At 45.1% G+C, this 19,050-nt stretch overlaps 1 protein-coding gene across 1 annotated transcript in view; it reads left to right on the top strand.

The window, feature by feature from the left end:
• The window catches only part of clmna (calmin a), a gene marked incomplete at its 5' end in the record, with an annotated part of 36,272 nt that extends 19,208 nt beyond the window's left edge, over nt 1–17,064 (top strand). The window contains 11 exons of the mRNA XM_079262320.1: nt 1,760–1,855; nt 1,937–2,020; nt 2,167–2,259; nt 2,383–2,579; nt 2,647–2,840; nt 12,955–13,037; nt 13,109–15,337; nt 15,664–15,782; nt 16,028–16,118; nt 16,204–16,253; nt 16,723–17,064. Coding sequence (XP_079118446.1) covers nt 1,760–1,855; nt 1,937–2,020; nt 2,167–2,259; nt 2,383–2,579; nt 2,647–2,840; nt 12,955–13,037; nt 13,109–15,337; nt 15,664–15,782; nt 16,028–16,118; nt 16,204–16,253; nt 16,723–16,840 — 3,354 coding nt within the window. The 3' untranslated portion in view covers nt 16,841–17,064. The remainder of the gene's footprint in view (nt 1–1,759; nt 1,856–1,936; nt 2,021–2,166; nt 2,260–2,382; nt 2,580–2,646; nt 2,841–12,954; nt 13,038–13,108; nt 15,338–15,663; nt 15,783–16,027; nt 16,119–16,203; nt 16,254–16,722) is intronic.
• Nucleotides 17,065–19,050: the final 1,986 nt, after the last annotated feature.

The following is a 19,050-nucleotide window of genomic DNA, read 5'->3' as shown; positions in this document are numbered from 1 at the left end:
ACACAACTGCACAACAACACGACTACATAACAACATGACTACACAACTACACAACAACACGACTACACAACAACATGACTACACAACAACACGACTACACAACTACACAACAACACAACTACAAAACAACACAACTACACAACAGCATGACTACACAACTACACGACTACACAACAACATGACTACACAACACAACTACACGACTACACAACAACACGACTGCACAACTACACATTACTACACAACAACACAACAACATTACTACACAACAACACAACTACACGACTACACAACAACACAACAACACTACACGACTACACAACAACACGACTACACAACAACACAACTACACGACTACACAACAACACAACTACATGACTACACGACTACACAACACGACTACACAACTATACAACAACATGACTACACAACAACACAACATGACTACACAACTACACGACTACACAACTACACAACAACACGACTACACAACTACACAACAACACAACTACACAATACATGACTACACAACAACATGACTACACAACTACACAACAACACAACTACGCAACAACACAACTACACAACAACACAACTACATGACTACACGACTACACAACACGACTACACAACTATACAACAACATGACTACACAACAACACAACATGACTACACAACTACACAACTACACGACTACACAATTACACGACTACACAACAACACGACTACACAACTACACAACAACACGACTACACAATACATGACTACACAACAACATGACTACACAACTACACAACAACACAACAACACGGCTACACAACAACATGACTACACAACAACACAACTACACAACAACATGACTACACAACTACACAACAACACAACTACTGTTGTGACACAACAGTGTCGGGGGGCACCGGGGGGGGGGGGGGTCAGCATGAGGTGAAAAGGTGTGCAGGACTAAACAGCCAATCAGAGCGAAGAGGCTGAATCTTAGGCCCGTTCGGATCCTCTGGCCCGGTCTGACCGGGTCTGATCAGACCGACTGGAGCGACTGATGGACTCTTTGTCTTCTCTCAGACAATGATCCTCTCTTCTGTCTCCGTCTGGCCTCGTGTCAAATCTCTGACCCACTAATTACACAATCAGACATTTGTTTTCAGTCTTCTTGGAAAGTTCCAGTCACCGCGGACCCGCCTGCCTCGGACCCGCCTGCCGCGGACCCGCCTGCCGCGGACCCGCCTGCTGCGGCAGCCGTCCCAACAGGTCTGCAGAGTTCCAGATGACTGGTTCCGATAAGAGGACTGACTGTGGAGACATGTTGGTCTTGTTTTGACACAGCAGGTCGGATTTGTGCAGATCTGGAGCTCCGCCTCCTCCATCAGAGCCACACATTCTTCTCTGGTGGTTTGCAGAGACGCTCGTTGTGCGTGGTCTCCAGATCCGGTCTCTGGCCTCCTTCTGCAGTTTGTCCGTCTGAACTACAGTTCAGAAATCAGAACAAGCTGCAGAACCGTTCCTCCGACGTCTCGCTCGTCCGGTTCAGAACACAATGCTTAGCAGCAACAGAACTGCTGTTAAAGTTCTGGTTAGCTGCTGTCGTCACCGTGGCAACAAGCAGAGGAACAGTGTCTCAAACAGCTGATCAGTTTGTTTTCTGTCCTGATGGTGAATTTTACACGTCTGGTGGAAATTCAGTCTCCTTCCTTCTTTTCTTCCATTTCTCTTCCCATTTCTCTCCCTTCCCTCCTTTCCTCAGTGTGACCCCCCCCTGCAGGTCCATGACCTTTTCCAGGACATCCAGGATGGACACGTCCTCATGTGTCTGCTGGAGGAACTCTCTGGCTGTAAACTGGTGAGAGAGAACGCCTTGTTGTTGTTGTTGTTTTGTGCGCAGCATCGTGACCTTTCCTTCGTCTCCTGAATGACTTCGCAGCTTCACGGCTTTAAGAAATCGTCGCATCGGATTTTCAGACTCAACAACATCGCAAAGGTCTTGTCCTTCCTGGAGGAGAGAAACGTGAGTTTAACAGTCTGCTGCGGTTCTGGTGGTGGAGGTCCGAAGCATCCGGACCATCAGAACCTCTCGATGGTCCGGACCATCCTGACGGAGTGTGTGTGTGTGTGTGTGTGTGTGTGTGTGTGTGTGTGTGTGTGTGTCTCCAGGTGAAGCTGGTCAGCATCGATGCAGCTGACGTTGCCGATGGAAACTCCTCCATCATCCTTGGACTCATCTGGAACATCATCCTCTTCTTCCAGGTAACACCTGCCGACCCCGCACAGACAAAACCGGACCGGTGAACGGAACCACTCTCCTCCGGGTCGGGTCTGATTCTGGTTCAGACTGAAGGGAAAACAATCTGACTCCTCTTTTCCACACAGATTAAAGAACTGACTGGAAACATCCGGAGCCAGTTCCCGTCTTCGTCCAGCCTGTCGTCCATCCCGACCAGCTCTGACTCCGACGCGTCCTACAGCAGCACGCCGTCCGAGGAGAGACCGTCGGCCGCCGCCGCCATGAAGGAGAACAGCAGGGCCATCAAGAAGCTGCTGCAGTGGGTCCAGAAGAGAACCCGGAGGTGAACGTTCGACGTGAAAATCCTGATCAGGGAATGGGAACAGTTCTGACATCCAGTCCTCCTGCAGGTACGGCATGGCTGTCCAGGACTTTGGGAAGAGCTGGACCAGCGGACTGGCCTTCCTGGCTGTCATCAAGTCCATCGACTCCAGTCTGGTGGACATGAGGAAGGCTCTGCTGAGGAGTCCCAGAGAGAACCTGGAGGACGCCTTCCGGATTGCTCACTACAGCCTGGGAATACCCCGGCTGCTGGAGCCTGAGGGTAGGAATGGTTCTGGTTCCTCTAACCTAGTGCCGGTACCATTGTTCTGATCCGACAGGACCAGAACAGTGCCACAGCATTTACGTGCCTTAAATACCCTCCTCCCAAAAGGAAAATACCAAATCCAGATGCTTAAAATGAGATTAGTTTTATTAATAACTTCTTATACCAGAAGATCTGCACAGAGTGATCTCCATAACAACACTTACACATCATGCTAAAAAAAGGTCTTCAGTAAAATGAAACCGCAGTGACGTCACACCTGCAGCCAGCAGCCGATGTTCTGGTCCTATATCCATCATATGGATCCACTGTCAGATTCCACATCCATTGATAACAAATCCACAGTGTTTTGGATATATTGTGTTTGTTCTCTTGCAGTGATGAAAAGTTTATCCTGTTCTGGATGGTAGTATCCAGAACGTTGTTCCTGTTCTGGATGGTAGTATCCAGAATGTTTTTCCTGTTCTGGATGGTAGTATCTAAAACGTAGTTCATGTTGTGGATGGTAATCTCCAGAACGTTGTTCCTGTTCTATATGGAAGTATCTAGAACGTTGTTCCTGTTCTGGATGGTGGTATCCAGAATGTCGCTCCGGTTCTGGATGATAGTATCCAGAACGTTGTTCCTGTTCCGGATGGTAGTGTCCAGAATGTAGTTCTTTTTCTCGATGGTAGTGTCCAGAATGTCATTCCTGTTCTGGATGGTAGTGTCCAGAATGTTGTTCCTGTTCTGGATGGTGGTAACCAAAACGTAGTTCCTGTTCTGGATGGTAGTGTCCAGAATGTTGTTCCTGTTCTGGACGGTGGTGTCCAAAACGTAGTTTGTGTTCTGTATGGTAGTATCCAGAATGTCGTTCCTGTTCTGGATGGTAGTGTCCAGAATGTCGTTCCTGTTCTGGATGGTGGTAACCAAAACGTAGTTCCTGTTCTGGATGGTAGTGTCCAGAATGTTGTTCCTGTTCTGGACGGTGGTGTCCAAAACGTAGTTTGTGTTCTGTATGGTAGTATCCTGAATGTCATTCTGTTCTGGATGGTAGTGTCCAGAATGTTGTTCCTGTTCTGGATGGTGGTATCTAAAACATAGTTCCTGTTCTGTATGGTAGTATCCAGAATGTCGTTCCTGTTCTGGATGGTAGTATCCAGAATGTTGTTCCTGTTCTGTATGGTGGTATCCAAAACGTAGTTCCTGTTCTGGATGGCAGTATCCAGAATGTAGTTCCTGTTCTGGATGGTAGTATCCAGAATGTCATTCCTGTTCTGGATGGTAGTATCCAGAATGTCGTTCCTGTTCTGGATGGTAGTATCCAGAATGTTGTTCCTGTTCTGTATGGTGGTATCCAAAACGTAGTTCCTGTTCTGGATGGTAGTATCCAGAATGTTGTTCCTGTTCTGGATGGTAGTGTCCAGAATGTTGTTCCTGTTCTGGATGGTAGTGTCCAGAATGTCGTTCCTGTTCTGGATGGTAGTGTCCAGAATGTTGTTCCTGTTCTGGATGGTAGTGTCCAGAATGTCATTCCTGTTCTGAATGGTAGTGTCCAGAATGTCGTTCCTGTTCTGGATGGTAGTATCCAGAATGTTGTTCCTGTTCTGGATGGTAGTATCCAGAATGTCGTTCCTGTTCTGGATGGTAGTATCCAGAACGTTGTTCCTGTTCTGGATGGTAGTATCCAGAATGTTGTTCCTGTTCTGGATGGTAGTATCCAAAATGTAGTTCCTGTTCTGGATTGTAGTATCCAGAACGTAGTTCCTGTTCTGGATGGTAGTATCCAGAATGTAGTTCCTGTTCTGGATGGTAGTATCCAAAACGTAGTTCCTGTTCTGGATTGTAGTATCCAGAACGTAGTTCCTGTTCTGGATTGTAGTATCCAGAATGTAGTTCCTGTTCTGGATGGTAGTATCTAGAATGTTGTTCCTGTTCTGGATGGTAGTATCCAGAATGTAGTTCCTGTTCTGGATGGTAGTATCCAAAACGTAGTTCCTGTTCTGGATTGTAGTATCCAGAACGTAGTTCCTGTTCTGGATGGTAGTATCCAGAATGTCATTCCTGTTCTGGATGGTAGTATCCAGAATGTCGTTCCTGTTCTGGATGGTAGTGTCCAGAATGTTGTTCCTGTTCTGGATGGTAGTGTCCAGAATGTCATTCCTGTTCTGGATGGTAGTGTCCAGAATGTCGTTCCTGTTCTGGATGGTAGTATCCAGAATGTTGTTCCTGTTCTGGATGGTAGTATCCAGAATGTTGTTCCTGTTCTGGATGGTAGTATCCAGAACGTTGTTCCTGTTCTGGATGGTAGTATCCAGAATGTTGTTCCTGTTCTGGATGGTGGTATCCAGAATGTTGTTCCTGTTCTGGATGGTAGTATCTAGAATGTTGTTCCTGTTCTGGATGGTAGTATCCAGAATGTTGTTCCTGTTCTGGATGGTAGTATCCAAAACGTAGTTCCTGTTCTGGATTGTAGTATCCAGAACGTAGTTCCTGTTCTGGATGGTAGTATCCAGAATGTAGTTCCTGTTCTGGATGGTAGTATCCAAAACGTAGTTCCTGTTCTGGATTGTAGTATCCAGAACGTAGTTCCTGTTCTGGATTGTAGTATCCAGAATGTAGTTCTTGTTCTGGATGGTAGTATCTAGAATGTTGTTCCTGTTCTGGATGGTAGTATCCAGAATGTTGTTCCTGTTCTGGATGGTAGTATCCAAAACGTAGTTCCTGTTCTGGATGGTAGTATCCAGAACGTAGTTCCTGTTCTGGATGGTAGTATCCAGAATGTAGTTCCTGTTCTGGATGGTAGTATCCAAAACGTAGTTCCTGTTCTGGATTGTAGTATCCAGAACGTAGTTCCTGTTCTGGATTGTAGTATCCAGAATGTAGTTCCTGTTCTGGATGGTGGTATCCAGAAAGTTGTTCCTGTTCTGGATGGTAGTATCCAGAATGTTGTTCCTGTTGTGGATGGTAGTATCCAGAATGTTGTTCCTGTTCTGGATGGTAGTATCAAAAACGTAGTTCCTGTTCTGGATGGTAGTATCCAGAATGTAGTTCCTGTTCTGGATGGTACTATCCAGAATGTAGTTCCTGCTCTGGATGGTGGTATCCAGAAAGTTGTTCCTGTTCTGGATGGTAGTGTCCAGAATGTTGTTCCTGTTCTGGATGGTAGTATCCAAAACGTAGTTCCTGTTCTGGATGGTAGTATCCAGAACGTAGTTCCTGTTCTGGATGGTAGTATCCAGAATGTAGTTCCTGTTCTGGATGGTAGTATCCAAAACGTAGTTCCTGTTCTGGATTGTAGTATCCAGAACGTAGTTCCTGTTCTGGATTGTAGTATCCACAATGTAGTTCCTGTTCTGGATGGTAGTATCTAGAATGTTGTTCCTGTTCTGGATGGTAGTATCCAGAATGTTGTTCCTGTTCTGGATGGTAGTATCCAGAATGTTGTTCCTGTTCTGGATGGTAGTATCCAAAACGTAGTTCCTGTTCTGGATGGTAGTATCCAGAACGTAGTTCCTGTTCTGGATGGTAGTATCCAGAATGTAGTTCCTGTTCTGGATGGTAGTATCCAAAACGTAGTTCCTGTTCTGGATTGTAGTATCCAGAACGTAGTTCCTGTTCTGGATTGTAGTATCCAGAATGTAGTTCCTGTTCTGGATGGTGGTATCCAGAAAGTTGTTCCTGTTCTGGATGGTAGTATCCAGAATGTTGTTCCTGTTGTGGATGGTAGTATCCAGAATGTTGTTCCTGTTCTGGATGGTAGTATCAAAAACGTAGTTCCTGTTCTGGATGGTAGTATCCAGAATGTAGTTCCTGTTCTGGATGGTACTATCCAGAATGTAGTTCCTGCTCTGGATGGTGGTATCCAGAAAGTTGTTCCTGTTCTGGATGGTAGTATCCAGAATGTTGTTCCTGTTCTGGACGGTGGTGTCCAAAACGTAGTTTGTGTTCTGTATGGTAGTATCCAGAATGTCGTTCCTGTTCTGGATGGTAGTGTCCAGAATGTAGTTCCTGTTCTGGATGGTGGTAACCAAAACGTAGTTCCTGTTCTGGATTGTAGTATCCAGAACGTAGTTCCTGTTCTGGATTGTAGTATCCACAATGTAGTTCCTGTTCTGGATGGTAGTATCTAGAATGTTGTTCCTGTTCTGGATGGTAGTATCCAGAATGTTGTTCCTGTTCTGGATGGTAGTATCCAGAATGTTGTTCCTGTTCTGGATGGTAGTATCCAAAACGTAGTTCCTGTTCTGGATGGTAGTATCCAGAACGTAGTTCCTGTTCTGGATGGTAGTATCCAGAATGTAGTTCCTGTTCTGGATGGTAGTATCCAAAACGTAGTTCCTGTTCTGGATTGTAGTATCCAGAACGTAGTTCCTGTTCTGGATTGTAGTATCCAGAATGTAGTTCCTGTTCTGGATGGTGGTATCCAGAAAGTTGTTCCTGTTCTGGATGGTAGTATCCAGAATGTTGTTCCTGTTGTGGATGGTAGTATCCAGAATGTTGTTCCTGTTCTGGATGGTAGTATCAAAAACGTAGTTCCTGTTCTGGATGGTAGTATCCAGAATGTAGTTCCTGTTCTGGATGGTACTATCCAGAATGTAGTTCCTGCTCTGGATGGTGGTATCCAGAAAGTTGTTCCTGTTCTGGATGGTAGTATCCAGAATGTTGTTCCTGTTCTGGACGGTGGTGTCCAAAACGTAGTTTGTGTTCTGTATGGTAGTATCCAGAATGTCGTTCCTGTTCTGGATGGTAGTGTCCAGAATGTAGTTCCTGTTCTGGATGGTGGTAACCAAAACGTAGTTCCTTTTCTGGATGGTAGTGTCCAGAATGTTGTTCCTGTTCTGGACGGTGGTGTCCAAAACGTAGTTTGTGTTCTGTATGGTAGTATCCTGAATGTCATTCTGTTCTGGATGGTAGTGTCCAGAATGTTGTTCCTGTTCTGGATGGTGGTATCTAAAACATAGTTCCTGTTCTGTATGGTAGTATCCAGAATGTCATTCCTGTTCTGGATGGTAGTATCCAGAATGTTGTTCCTGTTCTGTATGGTGGTATCCAAAACGTAGTTCCTGTTCTGGATGGCAGTATCCAGAATGTAGTTCCTGTTCTGGATGGTAGTATCCAGAATGTCATTCCTGTTCTGGATGGTAGTATCCAGAATGTCGTTCCTGTTCTGGATGGTAGTATCCAGAATGTTGTTCCTGTTCTGTATGGTGGTATCCAAAACGTAGTTCCTGTTCTGGATGGTAGTATCCAGAATGTTGTTCCTGTTCTGGATGGTAGTGTCCAGAATGTTGTTCCTGTTCTGGATGGTAGTGTCCAGAATGTCATTCCTGTTCTGGATGGTAGTGTCCAGAATGTTGTTCCTGTTCTGGATGGTAGTGTCCAGAATGTCATTCCTGTTCTGGATGGTAGTGTCCAGAATGTCGTTCCTGTTCTGGATGGTATAATCCAGAATGTTGTTCTTGTTCTGGATGGTAGTATCCAGAATGTCGTTCCTGTTCTGGATGGTAGTATCCAGAACGTTGTTCCTGTTCTGGATGGTAGTATCCAGAATGTTGTTCCTGTTCTGGATGGTGGTATCCAAAACGTAGTTCCTGTTCTGGATGGTAGTATCCAGAATGTTGTTCCTGTTCTGAATGGTAGTATCCAGAATGTTGTTCCTGTTCTGGATGGTAGTATCTAGAATGTTGTTCCTGTTCTGGATGGTAGTATCCAGAATGTTGTTCCTGTTCTGGATGGTAGTATCCAGAACGTTGTTCCTGTTCTGGATGGTGGTATCCAAAATGTAGTTCCTGTTCTGGATGGTGGTTTCCAGATCATTGTTGCTTTTTTTGATGGAAGTATCCAAAACGTAGTATCCAGAACGTAGTTCCTGTTCTGAATGGTAGTATCCAGAATGTTGTTCCTTTTCTGGATGGTAGTGTCCAGAATGTCGTTCCTTTTCTGGATGGTAGTATCCAGAATGTTGTTCCTGTTCTGGATGGTAGTATCCAGAATGTTGTTCCTGTTCTGTATGGTAGTATCCAGAATGTCGTTCCTGTTCTGGATGGTGGTTTCCAGATCATTGTTGCTGTTTTTGATGGAAGTATCCAAAACGTAGTATCCAGAACGTAGTTCCTGTTCTGGATGGTAGTATCCAGAATGTTGTTCCTGTTCTGGATGGTAGTATCCAGAATGTTGTTCCTGTTCTTTATGGTAGTATCCAGAATGTCATTCCTGTTCTTTATGGTAGTATCCAGAATTTCGTTCCTGTTCTGGATGGTAGTATCCAGAACGTTGTTCCTGTTCTGGATGGTGGTATCCAAAATGTAGTTCCTGTTCTGGATGGTGGTTTCCAGATCATTGTTGCTGTTTTGGATGGAAGTATCCAAAACGTAGTATCCAGAACGTAGTTCCTGTTCTGGATGGTAGTATCCAGAATGTTGTTCCTGTTCTGGATGGTAGTGTCCAGAATGTCGTTCCTGTTCTGGATGGTAGTATCCAGAATGTTGTTCCTGTTCTGTATGGTAGTATCCAGAATGTCGTTCCTGTACTTTATGGTAGTATCCAGAATGTCATTCCTGTTCTGGATGGTAGTATCCAGAATTTCGTTCCTGTTCTGGATGGTAGTATCCAGAACGTTTTTCCTGTTCTGGATGGTGGTATCCAAAATGTAGTTCCTGTTCTGGATGGTGGTTTCCAGATCATTGTTGCTGTTTTGGATGGAAGTATCCAAAACGTAGTATCCAGAACGTAGTTCCTGTTCTGGATGGTAGTATCCAGAATGTTGTTCCTGTTCTGGATGGTAGTGTCCAGAATGTCGTTCCTGTTCTGGATGGTAGTATCCAGAATGTTGTTCCTGTTCTGTATGGTAGTATCCAGAATGTCGTTCCTGTTCTGGATGGTGGTTTCCAGATCATTGTTGCTGTTTTGGATGGAAGTATCCAAAACGTAGTATCCAGAACGTAGTTCCTGTTCTGGATGGTAGTATCCAGAATGTTGTTCCTGTTCTGGATGGTAGTGTCCAGAATGTCGTTCCTGTTCTGGATGGTAGTGTCCAGAATGTCATTCCTGTTCTGGATGGTAGTGTCCAGAATGTCGTTCCTGTTCTGGATGGTAGTATCCAGAATGTTGTTCCTGTTCTGGATGGTAGTATCCAGAATGTTGTTCCTTTTCTGGATGGTAGTATCCAGAATTTCGTTCCTGTTCTGGATGGTAGTATCCAGAATGTTGTTTCTGTTCTGGATGGTGGTATCCAACACGTAGTTCCTGTTCTGGATGGTAGTATCCAGAATGTTGTTCCTGTTCTGGATGGTAGTATCCAGAATGTTGTTCCTGTTCTGGATGGTAGTATCCAGAATGTTGTTCCTGTTCTGGATGGTAGTGTCCAGAATGTTGTTCCTGTTCTGGATGGTACTATCCACAATGTTGTTCCTTTTCTGGATGGTAGTATCCAGAATGTTGTTTCTGTTCTGGATGGTGGTATCCAACACGTAGTTCCTGTTCTGGATGGTAGTATCCAGAATGTTGTTCCTGTTCTGGATGGTAGTATCCAGAATGTTGTTCCTGTTCTGGATGGTAGTGTCCAGAATGTCGTTCCTGTTCTGGATGGTAGTGTCCAGAATGTCATTCCTGTTCTGGATGGTAGTGTCCAGAATGTCGTTCCTGTTCTGGATGGTAGTATCCAGAATGTTGTTCCTGTTCTGGATGGTAGTATCCAGAATGTTGTTCCTTTTCTGGATGGTAGTATCCAGAATTTCGTTCCTGTTCTGGATGGTAGTATCCAGAATGTTGTTTCTGTTCTGGATGGTGGTATCCAACACGTAGTTCCTGTTCTGGATGGTAGTATCCAGAATGTTGTTCCTGTTCTGGATGGTAGTATCCAGAATGTTGTTCCTGTTCTGGATGGTAGTATCCAGAATGTTGTTCCTGTTCTGGATGGTAGTGTCCAGAATGTTGTTCCTGTTCTGGATGGTACTATCCACAATGTTGTTCCTTTTCTGGATGGTAGTATCCAGAATGTTGTTTCTGTTCTGGATGGTGGTATCCAACACGTAGTTCCTGTTCTGGATGGTAGTATCCAGAATGTTGTTCCTGTTCTGGATGGTAGTATCCAGAATGTTGTTCCTGTTCTGGATGGTAGTATCCAGAATGTTGTTCCTGTTCTGGATGGTAGTGTCCAGAATGTTGTTCCTGTTCTGGATGGTACTATCCACAATGTTGTTCCTTTTCTGGATGGTAGTATCCAGAATGTTGTTCCTGTTCTGGATGGTAGTATCCAGAATGTTGTTCCTTTTCTGGATGGTAGTATCCAGAATTTCGTTCCTGTTCTGGATGGTAGTATCCAGAATGTTGTTTCTGTTCTGGATGGTGGTATCCAACACGTAGTTCCTGTTCTGGATGGTAGTATCCAGAATGTTGTTCCTGTTCTGGATGGTAGTATCCAGAATGTTGTTCCTGTTCTGGATGGTAGTATCCAGAATGTTGTTCCTGTTCTGGATGGTAGTGTCCAGAATGTTGTTCCTGTTCTGGATGGTACTATCCACAATGTTGTTCCTTTTCTGGATGGTAGTATCCAGAATGTTGTTTCTGTTCTGGATGGTGGTATCCAACACGTAGTTCCTGTTCTGGATGGTAGTATCCAGAATGTTGTTCCTGTTCTGGATGGTAGTATCCAGAATGTTGTTCCTGTTCTGGATGGTAGTATCCAGAATGTTGTTCCTGTTCTGGATGGTAGTGTCCAGAATGTTGTTCCTGTTCTGGATGGTACTATCCACAATGTTGTTCCTTTTCTGGATGGTAGTATCCAAAACGTAGTTCCTGTTCTGGATTGTAGTATCCAGAACGTTGTTCCTGTTATGGATGGTGGTATCCAAAATGTAGTTCCTGTTCTGGATGGTGGTTTCCAGATCATTGTCGCTGTTTTGGATGGAAGTATCCAAAACGTAGTATCCAGAATGTTGCTGGGATCCACATCTATCTTTGATGTCTTGGAAAACCTGATGGGAACTTATGCTGGATTTTCTCACCATGTCATGTGGAGTTTTATGCAGATATACTCAAAATGGTTCCATCTCACAATGAAGAAGAATCCTTTACAGCATTCCTGCATGCAGATGCTGATCTGGATCTAAGTTAGATCAAGACCCGTTTTCAGAAACACATCATGAAACCCCTCCAAGAGTTTTTTTGTAAAGTTGTTGACAAACTAACAGACAAACAAATTTTAATAATTAAGAGCCTGAATCTGCTGTGAGGAAGCGAAATCCTTATAGTCCACACCGAGCACCACCACACTAATGACCACAAAGCCACCTGTTGAAGTGTTAAAACTACCAGTTGGACTTGATTAAAAACACTAATCTCATTAACTACATGCTTTTTCTTTAAATATTGTTGATTATTTAATGACAATCTTCTCTCCTTACGTTCTCGTAAGGAGGGAGAGTAACTCGCGCTTCCTTCACAGTTTTGCACAAACACCTATTTCTTCCTCCTCGTGGCAATAAATATGAGAATTTGTTTCAACTGTTGTCATACGTTGTCGACCTCGTACTTCTGTACGTTTTTTACATTTCCATGGTTGTTGAATCAGTTTATCCACAAGTGGGCAGTGCTGAGTTTAGAGTTGACACAGAGTGGTAGCGGACGAAACTGTCTGTATGTCTGCGTATTTGTCTTATGCGTCCGGCGTAAAAGAGCCTTTACTCTCTCTGCATCGCGGCTTCCTCCTCCTCTTTCTTTTGTAGAATATGACTGTGAGGAACAAAATGCAACACAAATCTGATGCATATTTGAGGCACGGATAGATCAGAATCACAGCTGGAGATGTTTTTTCTTTTTTTTTTTAACTCAAACGGGATAAGATAGAGTTATGGAAACACATCTGAAGTGAGTGGATCTTTTGAACCGTGGATGCAGCAGGTTTGAAACCTAATCAGGTGCATTTAATGTGTAACATAAATTATTGTGTAAAATATTTATGTTAATGTGTAACATAAATTAGTCCCCCTTTTTATGCAATATGCAAAGTGCAATGTCTTAAGTTACGATTTCTGTTGAAGAACAATAGTTCAGCACTAATAACCGTAAAATCGTGATTTTTTACTCACATTCCCGCTCACTGCCAGATCTCTGTGTGTTTTTCATGCAGATGTGGCAGTGAACGTCCCGGATGAGCAGTCCATCATCATGTATGTGTCCCAGTTCCTGGAGCACTTTCCCGGGATGGAGGAGGTAGGCCGGAACACTGCGGTACCAGTTATGATGCCTGGACAGATCTGTGCTGATCTCATGTTTCTCTGCAGCCGGAGGAGTCCTGCCAGCTGATTGAACGGAGCGTCTCCATGGGCCGACTCAACTTCCATGACGGGGATTGGGACCGCGGTCGGAACGGCGTTCCTCGCGGCCGGGTCAGGGGGCGGGCCTTGATGTTCCAGAAGGACCAACCCCCTCCAAAGATCCTTATCTCTTCCGTGTCGGAGGACCACAGTGTCCTGTCACCGAGGCTACGGGTGGCCGCCGCCCGCTCCTGGTCGAGTGAGGATTTCCTAGCTGACCCCCCCAACACAGAGGACATCTCCTGTAGCCATGGAAACCCCAAAATTCCAGACTTGGGCAGCAATTCCCCTCAGCAGGCGTTTGCGCACTCGCCCGAGTCTGGAAACTCCGAGTCAGTGATTGGTGACTCGGCCATCAACTCGCCGGACTCGTGGGTGGACAGTGAGCCAGTTCCCGAGTCTCGCAGTGACGGGTCTTTGTGGGATGCCGGAGCGGATCTGTACCGGGCCACGCCGGTCGAGGTCACGGCCCTGGATGAAGGATTCATGTCATCCCTGGAGGACAGAGCTCCTGATGAGTCCATCAGCAGTTCCTTCACAGAGGAAGAGAAGTCCTCACTGGACCAGAACCAGGAGGGACCGCTGAAAGAGAAGGACACAGACCTGCAGAACCAAAACCAGGACCAGGAAACAGACTCGACACTGGATCTGAGAGAAACTGACTTTGAAAAGATGGCAGCAAATCCAGTTAATCAAGACAAAACACAAACAGAACCTACTCTAACACCTTGTGAAGCAATAGGCCGGAACCAAACCAGTACTGAAGACCTGGATGCAGATCAGCTAAATGAGATCCAGCTGGTCCTCTCCCCCGTGGCAGAGATCCGATGCAGAGAAGGACTGGATGGACAAGAACCGGGCGGACAAGAACCAGGTGGAGAGACGATCCATCAGCCTGACAGTAAATCTGATCCAGGACCTTGTCAGGATGGAAGAACCGGGCCCAACACTTTACATGAAGCAGATGAGCGAGGTGCTGAAGGAACCAGAAATTTCCAGAACCGAGTCTCAGATTCAGCCATTCAGGAACCAGAACCATGGCCCAACCTTAAGATTCCTCTGATCTCCATCTCCTATGAGCCCGAGGACCAGAACCATGAGTCGGACGGAGAAGATGAAGGTCTCAGAGGTCCAGATGGACAGAACCGAGTCAGCGAGGAACATGATGCAAGAGTCCAATCAGAGGAAACTTCCTGTTTGATAACAGAGAATACAGAACCAGAACCTTCAGAACTTATGAGCAGCTCAGAGACCCAGAATGTGGATGGTACCGATAAACATGACGGCAGCTACCGGACCCACTCCACAGGAACCAGACACAAAACCAGTTCAGGTCACAACGGTTCACAAACAGGAAGTGATGTTATAGCTCCGCCTCTTTGTGGAACTGAAACTTATGATGAAGATCGAGGTCCAGACCATGAATCTGACCGACACCAAGACCAACCCACTGATACCTCACATCACAGCGAGACTGGAAATACCTATCAGAACCCTCTGGATGCTCTTGAGACCCAACAGAACCCTCTAGATGGACTTGAGAACCAACAGAACCTTTTAGATCCACTTGACATCCAACACAACCCTCTGGATACACTTGAGACCCAACAGAACCCTCTAGATGGACTCAACATCCAACAGAACCCTCTGAATGCACTTGAGAACCAAAAGAACCTTCTAGATCAACTTTACATCCAACAGAACCCTCTAGATGGACTTGAAAACCAACAGAACCTTTTGGATCCACTTGAAACACAGCAGAACCCTCTAGATGGACTTGAAAACCAACAGAACATTTTGGATCCACTTGAAACACAGCAGAACCCTCTAGATGGACTTGAAAACCAACAGAACCTTTTGGATCCACTTGACACCCAGCAGAACCTTTCTGATCAAGGTACCGTAAAGCCGAATGGTCAGGCAGTGACATCGTGTCCAGAACCGGCGAACATGGACCTGTTTTACTCGGACTTTGATCAAAGTTCTCCCTTGGGAAACCTGGTTGGTGACCCAGTGGAGCCCATGGATCTGTTCTACCCGGACAAAGAGGAGCCCTGCTTTCCAGAGCCTCCTGATACCGACTTGCAGAGGTGGCCTTCCGTTTTGAGCGTCTCTGCTCTCCAGCCGGCACCGACCTTGGATCCCGATCCAGAGGACCTCAGACTGGACCTGATGGAGGATCAGGAGAATGTAAAGGTAAGGGTTCTGGTCTTTCTGGGTCGGGTTTTTACTGTTCTGGATGGTAGTATCCAGTCAGTCTCTGTCAGTCTGTGATGGACTGACAGAGAATCTGGATCCGACAGACTGAAAATGTCAGAAACCCTTCCTTTAATAAAGACCTGCTGGATCTGACGGTGTGTTCACCGACCACACAGAAGTCCGGTTTTCTTACACTCATCAGAATCGTGTCTGCAGATTTCAGCATTTCTCGCTTCTAAACGTTTCTAACAAACATCAAAGATAAAAACTTGTTTTATTTTTTCCTTCTCCTGATTTGACGTCCACTTCCTCTTCCGTCTCAGGTGGTCCATCAGACCAGCGGGGAGTCCTCTGACCTGTCTGCGTCCCCGCAGCAGTGCGTGATGTGTGGGGTGACAATCGGCGATGCTTCAGCAGATGGAGGAGGATCAGAGTCCACGAGGTAGGTCTTCTATTCTGGTTCTCTGAGAAGCAGGCCGGTCCCAGGGGACGTTAGCGAGCAAGACCGCTGTGACCCAGCTGCAGATGCCCATAAATGTCCTGGACTCGGATCTCTGTGGAGGCTGCACACAGAGGCAATTAAAGCAGACAGAACCGGTTCTCCGACACAGATCCATCAACGTTCTGCTGCTCGAGTGCGACACCTGGTGGATGGTTTCAGTACAACCGTGATTTTTTTCTTGTCAGGAGGGACGCAGGAAGTCCCATCAGACCGGAAGAGATCCAGATCTCGCCGGTTCTCCGTCACAGGAAGGGGGCTCATCTTGACGGATCCACGGTGGGTTTGACGTTCCGCTGCCTGGTATGTGTGCTGGATGCTGCCATGCTGTGTGATAAAAGCGTCTGTTCCTTTAAATCCTCAGAACCGTCAGAGAGCTGAACCCAGAAGAGCAAACCGGGACTCTGACTCCTGGTAAGAACCTGGACCTAAAAGCAGGTTTTTAAAGCTACTTGTAGACCGGCTGGTCATGTGACCAGTTCCCAGCGGTGGGTGGATGAGGCGACGTCTTACTCTGACGTTTACTGGTTGGTGTCTATCAGGCTGAAGAGCGAAACCTCTCGAGAAATCTCCACGACGATGATGATGATAGAAAAAAATGCACCAGCCAGGACTCGCATTACTGCTCGCTAGTTAGTCCTAGTCCTGGTTTGTTAAAGACCTGGTTAGTCAAAGTCGAGAAAAGAAAGTCTTCATCTGTCAAAGTTCTGGTTTATTGAAGTTTTGGTTGGTAAACGAGCTCATTGGCTAATGTTCCTGTTCGTCAAAGTCAAATGTCCACACAGAGACGAAACCAGAGACAACTACCCAAATGTTTTACTGGTTACTGGTGAGTAAATACCAGAGTCCTGCTGGACGCTGACTGACCAGTCTGTGTTTACAGGGAGAACTGGGAGCTGTATCTGCTGCTGCTGCTGTGGCTGCTGCTTTACTCCTTCTGGCTGCTGCCACAGATGGACCTGAAGACACTACCAAGCCTGCTGCTCAACCTGGACCTCTGAGGCCGGACCACCGAACCCACAGCGCTGAACCCGGACCACTGCACCCGGACCGCCGAACACATACCAACACACACAGGTTAACTGCCAAAGTCCTTTGCACTGCTCTGACTTCACTCTGAGACTAAATGAAGGATTTTAACGTTTGTTTCTAACTCGATTTATTTACGTTTTTCCTTTGTAAGAATTGTTTTTTTTGTTTAATTTTTTTTTTTTAAAAATCTGCTGATGTGTACAAATTGCGTAAAGAAATGTCGTCTTACAAAGTCAGAATTTTCTGAGTTTTAGGAGCTTCTGGACTGAAGTTGCTGCTGTAAATTAGAAACGATGATTTATGAAGAATCTGTCTGCAACTCTGTGAGAAAAGCTGACACGTTTTTAATGAAGTTGTCATTTTTGTAGGAAAATGTCAACATTTATCTGTGAATTCACTGGTGAGGAGTTCAGAGTGGAGATAAAAAGGATATCATGATGTCATATTAAACGCTGCCTAACATGAATGAATTTAATTTTTTGCTAACACAGAAGAGACACCAAAGCTGAAAACATCCTGTCAGAATATAAACAAAATTCTATTTAGTTTTCATCTTTTAAGGCCTTATCCACACGTAGCCGGGTTTGTGTCAAACTAAATATCTTCCCCCCTCAGGCCAGTAAAAAAAAGAGAGTCCATACGACGTTGTTTTTCAAAAACAAATCCATCCACACATATCCACATAACCGCGTTGCTAAACACATTTATCAGCATATCAAACCTTTAGGTGGCATTAGATTGGATAATCCTGTCCAATCAGAATAACCTTCTGTTTCATGACATCACTTCCACAAAACACCCAACATGCCTCCAACGTGATCTGATGAGGTGGTGGAAAGTTTCTGTCCTTAATGTTGTCTTTGCCATTGGTAGTTTAGGTGGAGCGGTATCTGAGCTTGTAAAAACAAACACAAGCGCCTGGACAACAGATAACGCCGTCACAGTTTCAAGGACGTCCATGCTGGTGCAGCTGTAAAAGAGTTCATGTGTTCAGTAAGCCGTGTGCCTACGGTTTTATTTTGAAAAGACCAGACAGGAAGCCTGTGTTGTTGGTGAAAGTTTGACCGTGCCAACTAATAATAAAAGATGGTGGCTGTGCCAGTTCTTCCAAACTTCTTCCTGTTCTTGTTTGATATATTATAAAAGTAAAGGCACACGAACAAGACCCCGGTTACATAAACAACGGTCGCACATGTGACATCACGGCATTTTCTGTCGCAGACGGTCACATTTAAAAACCCAAAACCCCGGTTACATATGTCCACATGCAGACGTGCAAACGGATTATTCGCACATCTTCACTTTGGTCAGACGTTTTTAAAACCATTGTTTTTTATGCATAAATCTGCGTATTGGTGTGGAGGACAAGCGAAACCGGAGAAAAATATCTTCGCTTTGTGAGATTCCTGCTACGTGTGGACAAGGCTTCTGTCACTGCTGCCTGAAAACTCAGCTGCACATAAAGCTGAAAAATCCTGCAGAGTTCACGAACACTCAAACACATCTGGAAACATTTAGTTTGTCTGAGCAGAACCGTCCAGAACACAAAGTTCTGGATTGGTCAGTAGGACAGGAAACATCACGAGTGTCAAACTTAGGTGGTCTGTGTTCAGGCGTGTTCTCACATTGGTCATCCAGATGTCACGTCATCAGTATCATAAGATATCCCATGAAACTCTTTGATAGGAATATTTTTACTTAAAAAAATACAAAGTAGATTTAAAATATTTAACTAAAAACTTTTAAAGAAGCAAATTTGTAGTAATTAAGGTTTGTCTCGTAGTTTTGTCTTGCCGCCAGTAGGAGGTGCTGTAACTCCCTGAAAATCTCTAATCCCAGCACTTCATACACAAAATCTGCATTAAGACATAAGAACTGAAGTTATTTCCTGTTTTTCACTTTTTAAATTAATTTTATGAGGTGTTCATGCATAACAGTCGGCTAGGCTTGATTTCAGATGGCCTCTTGCTTCCAAGCATCCTTTACATTAGCGTGGTTGTTAGCGTCCACTAGGGGGCATCGCGGAGTTCACCCTAACAATGGCAAACACGGTGACAGTGGGGATGATCATGATCATTTTCATTCTCAGAAGATGTTACTGGGTGACGGTTGTGGTCTGTGCGGACATTAAATGCATCGCAGGTTCTTCTTTATTCCTTTATCTATTTGTCATCTATAT

Source organism: Telmatherina bonti (genome assembly GCF_933228915.1).
Source record: "Telmatherina bonti genome assembly, chromosome: 22".
Taxonomy (NCBI): domain Eukaryota; kingdom Metazoa; phylum Chordata; class Actinopteri; order Atheriniformes; family Telmatherinidae; genus Telmatherina; species Telmatherina bonti.
The sequence above is the reverse complement of the archived record's forward strand: the minus strand, read 5'-3'. Positions and strand labels throughout refer to the sequence as shown.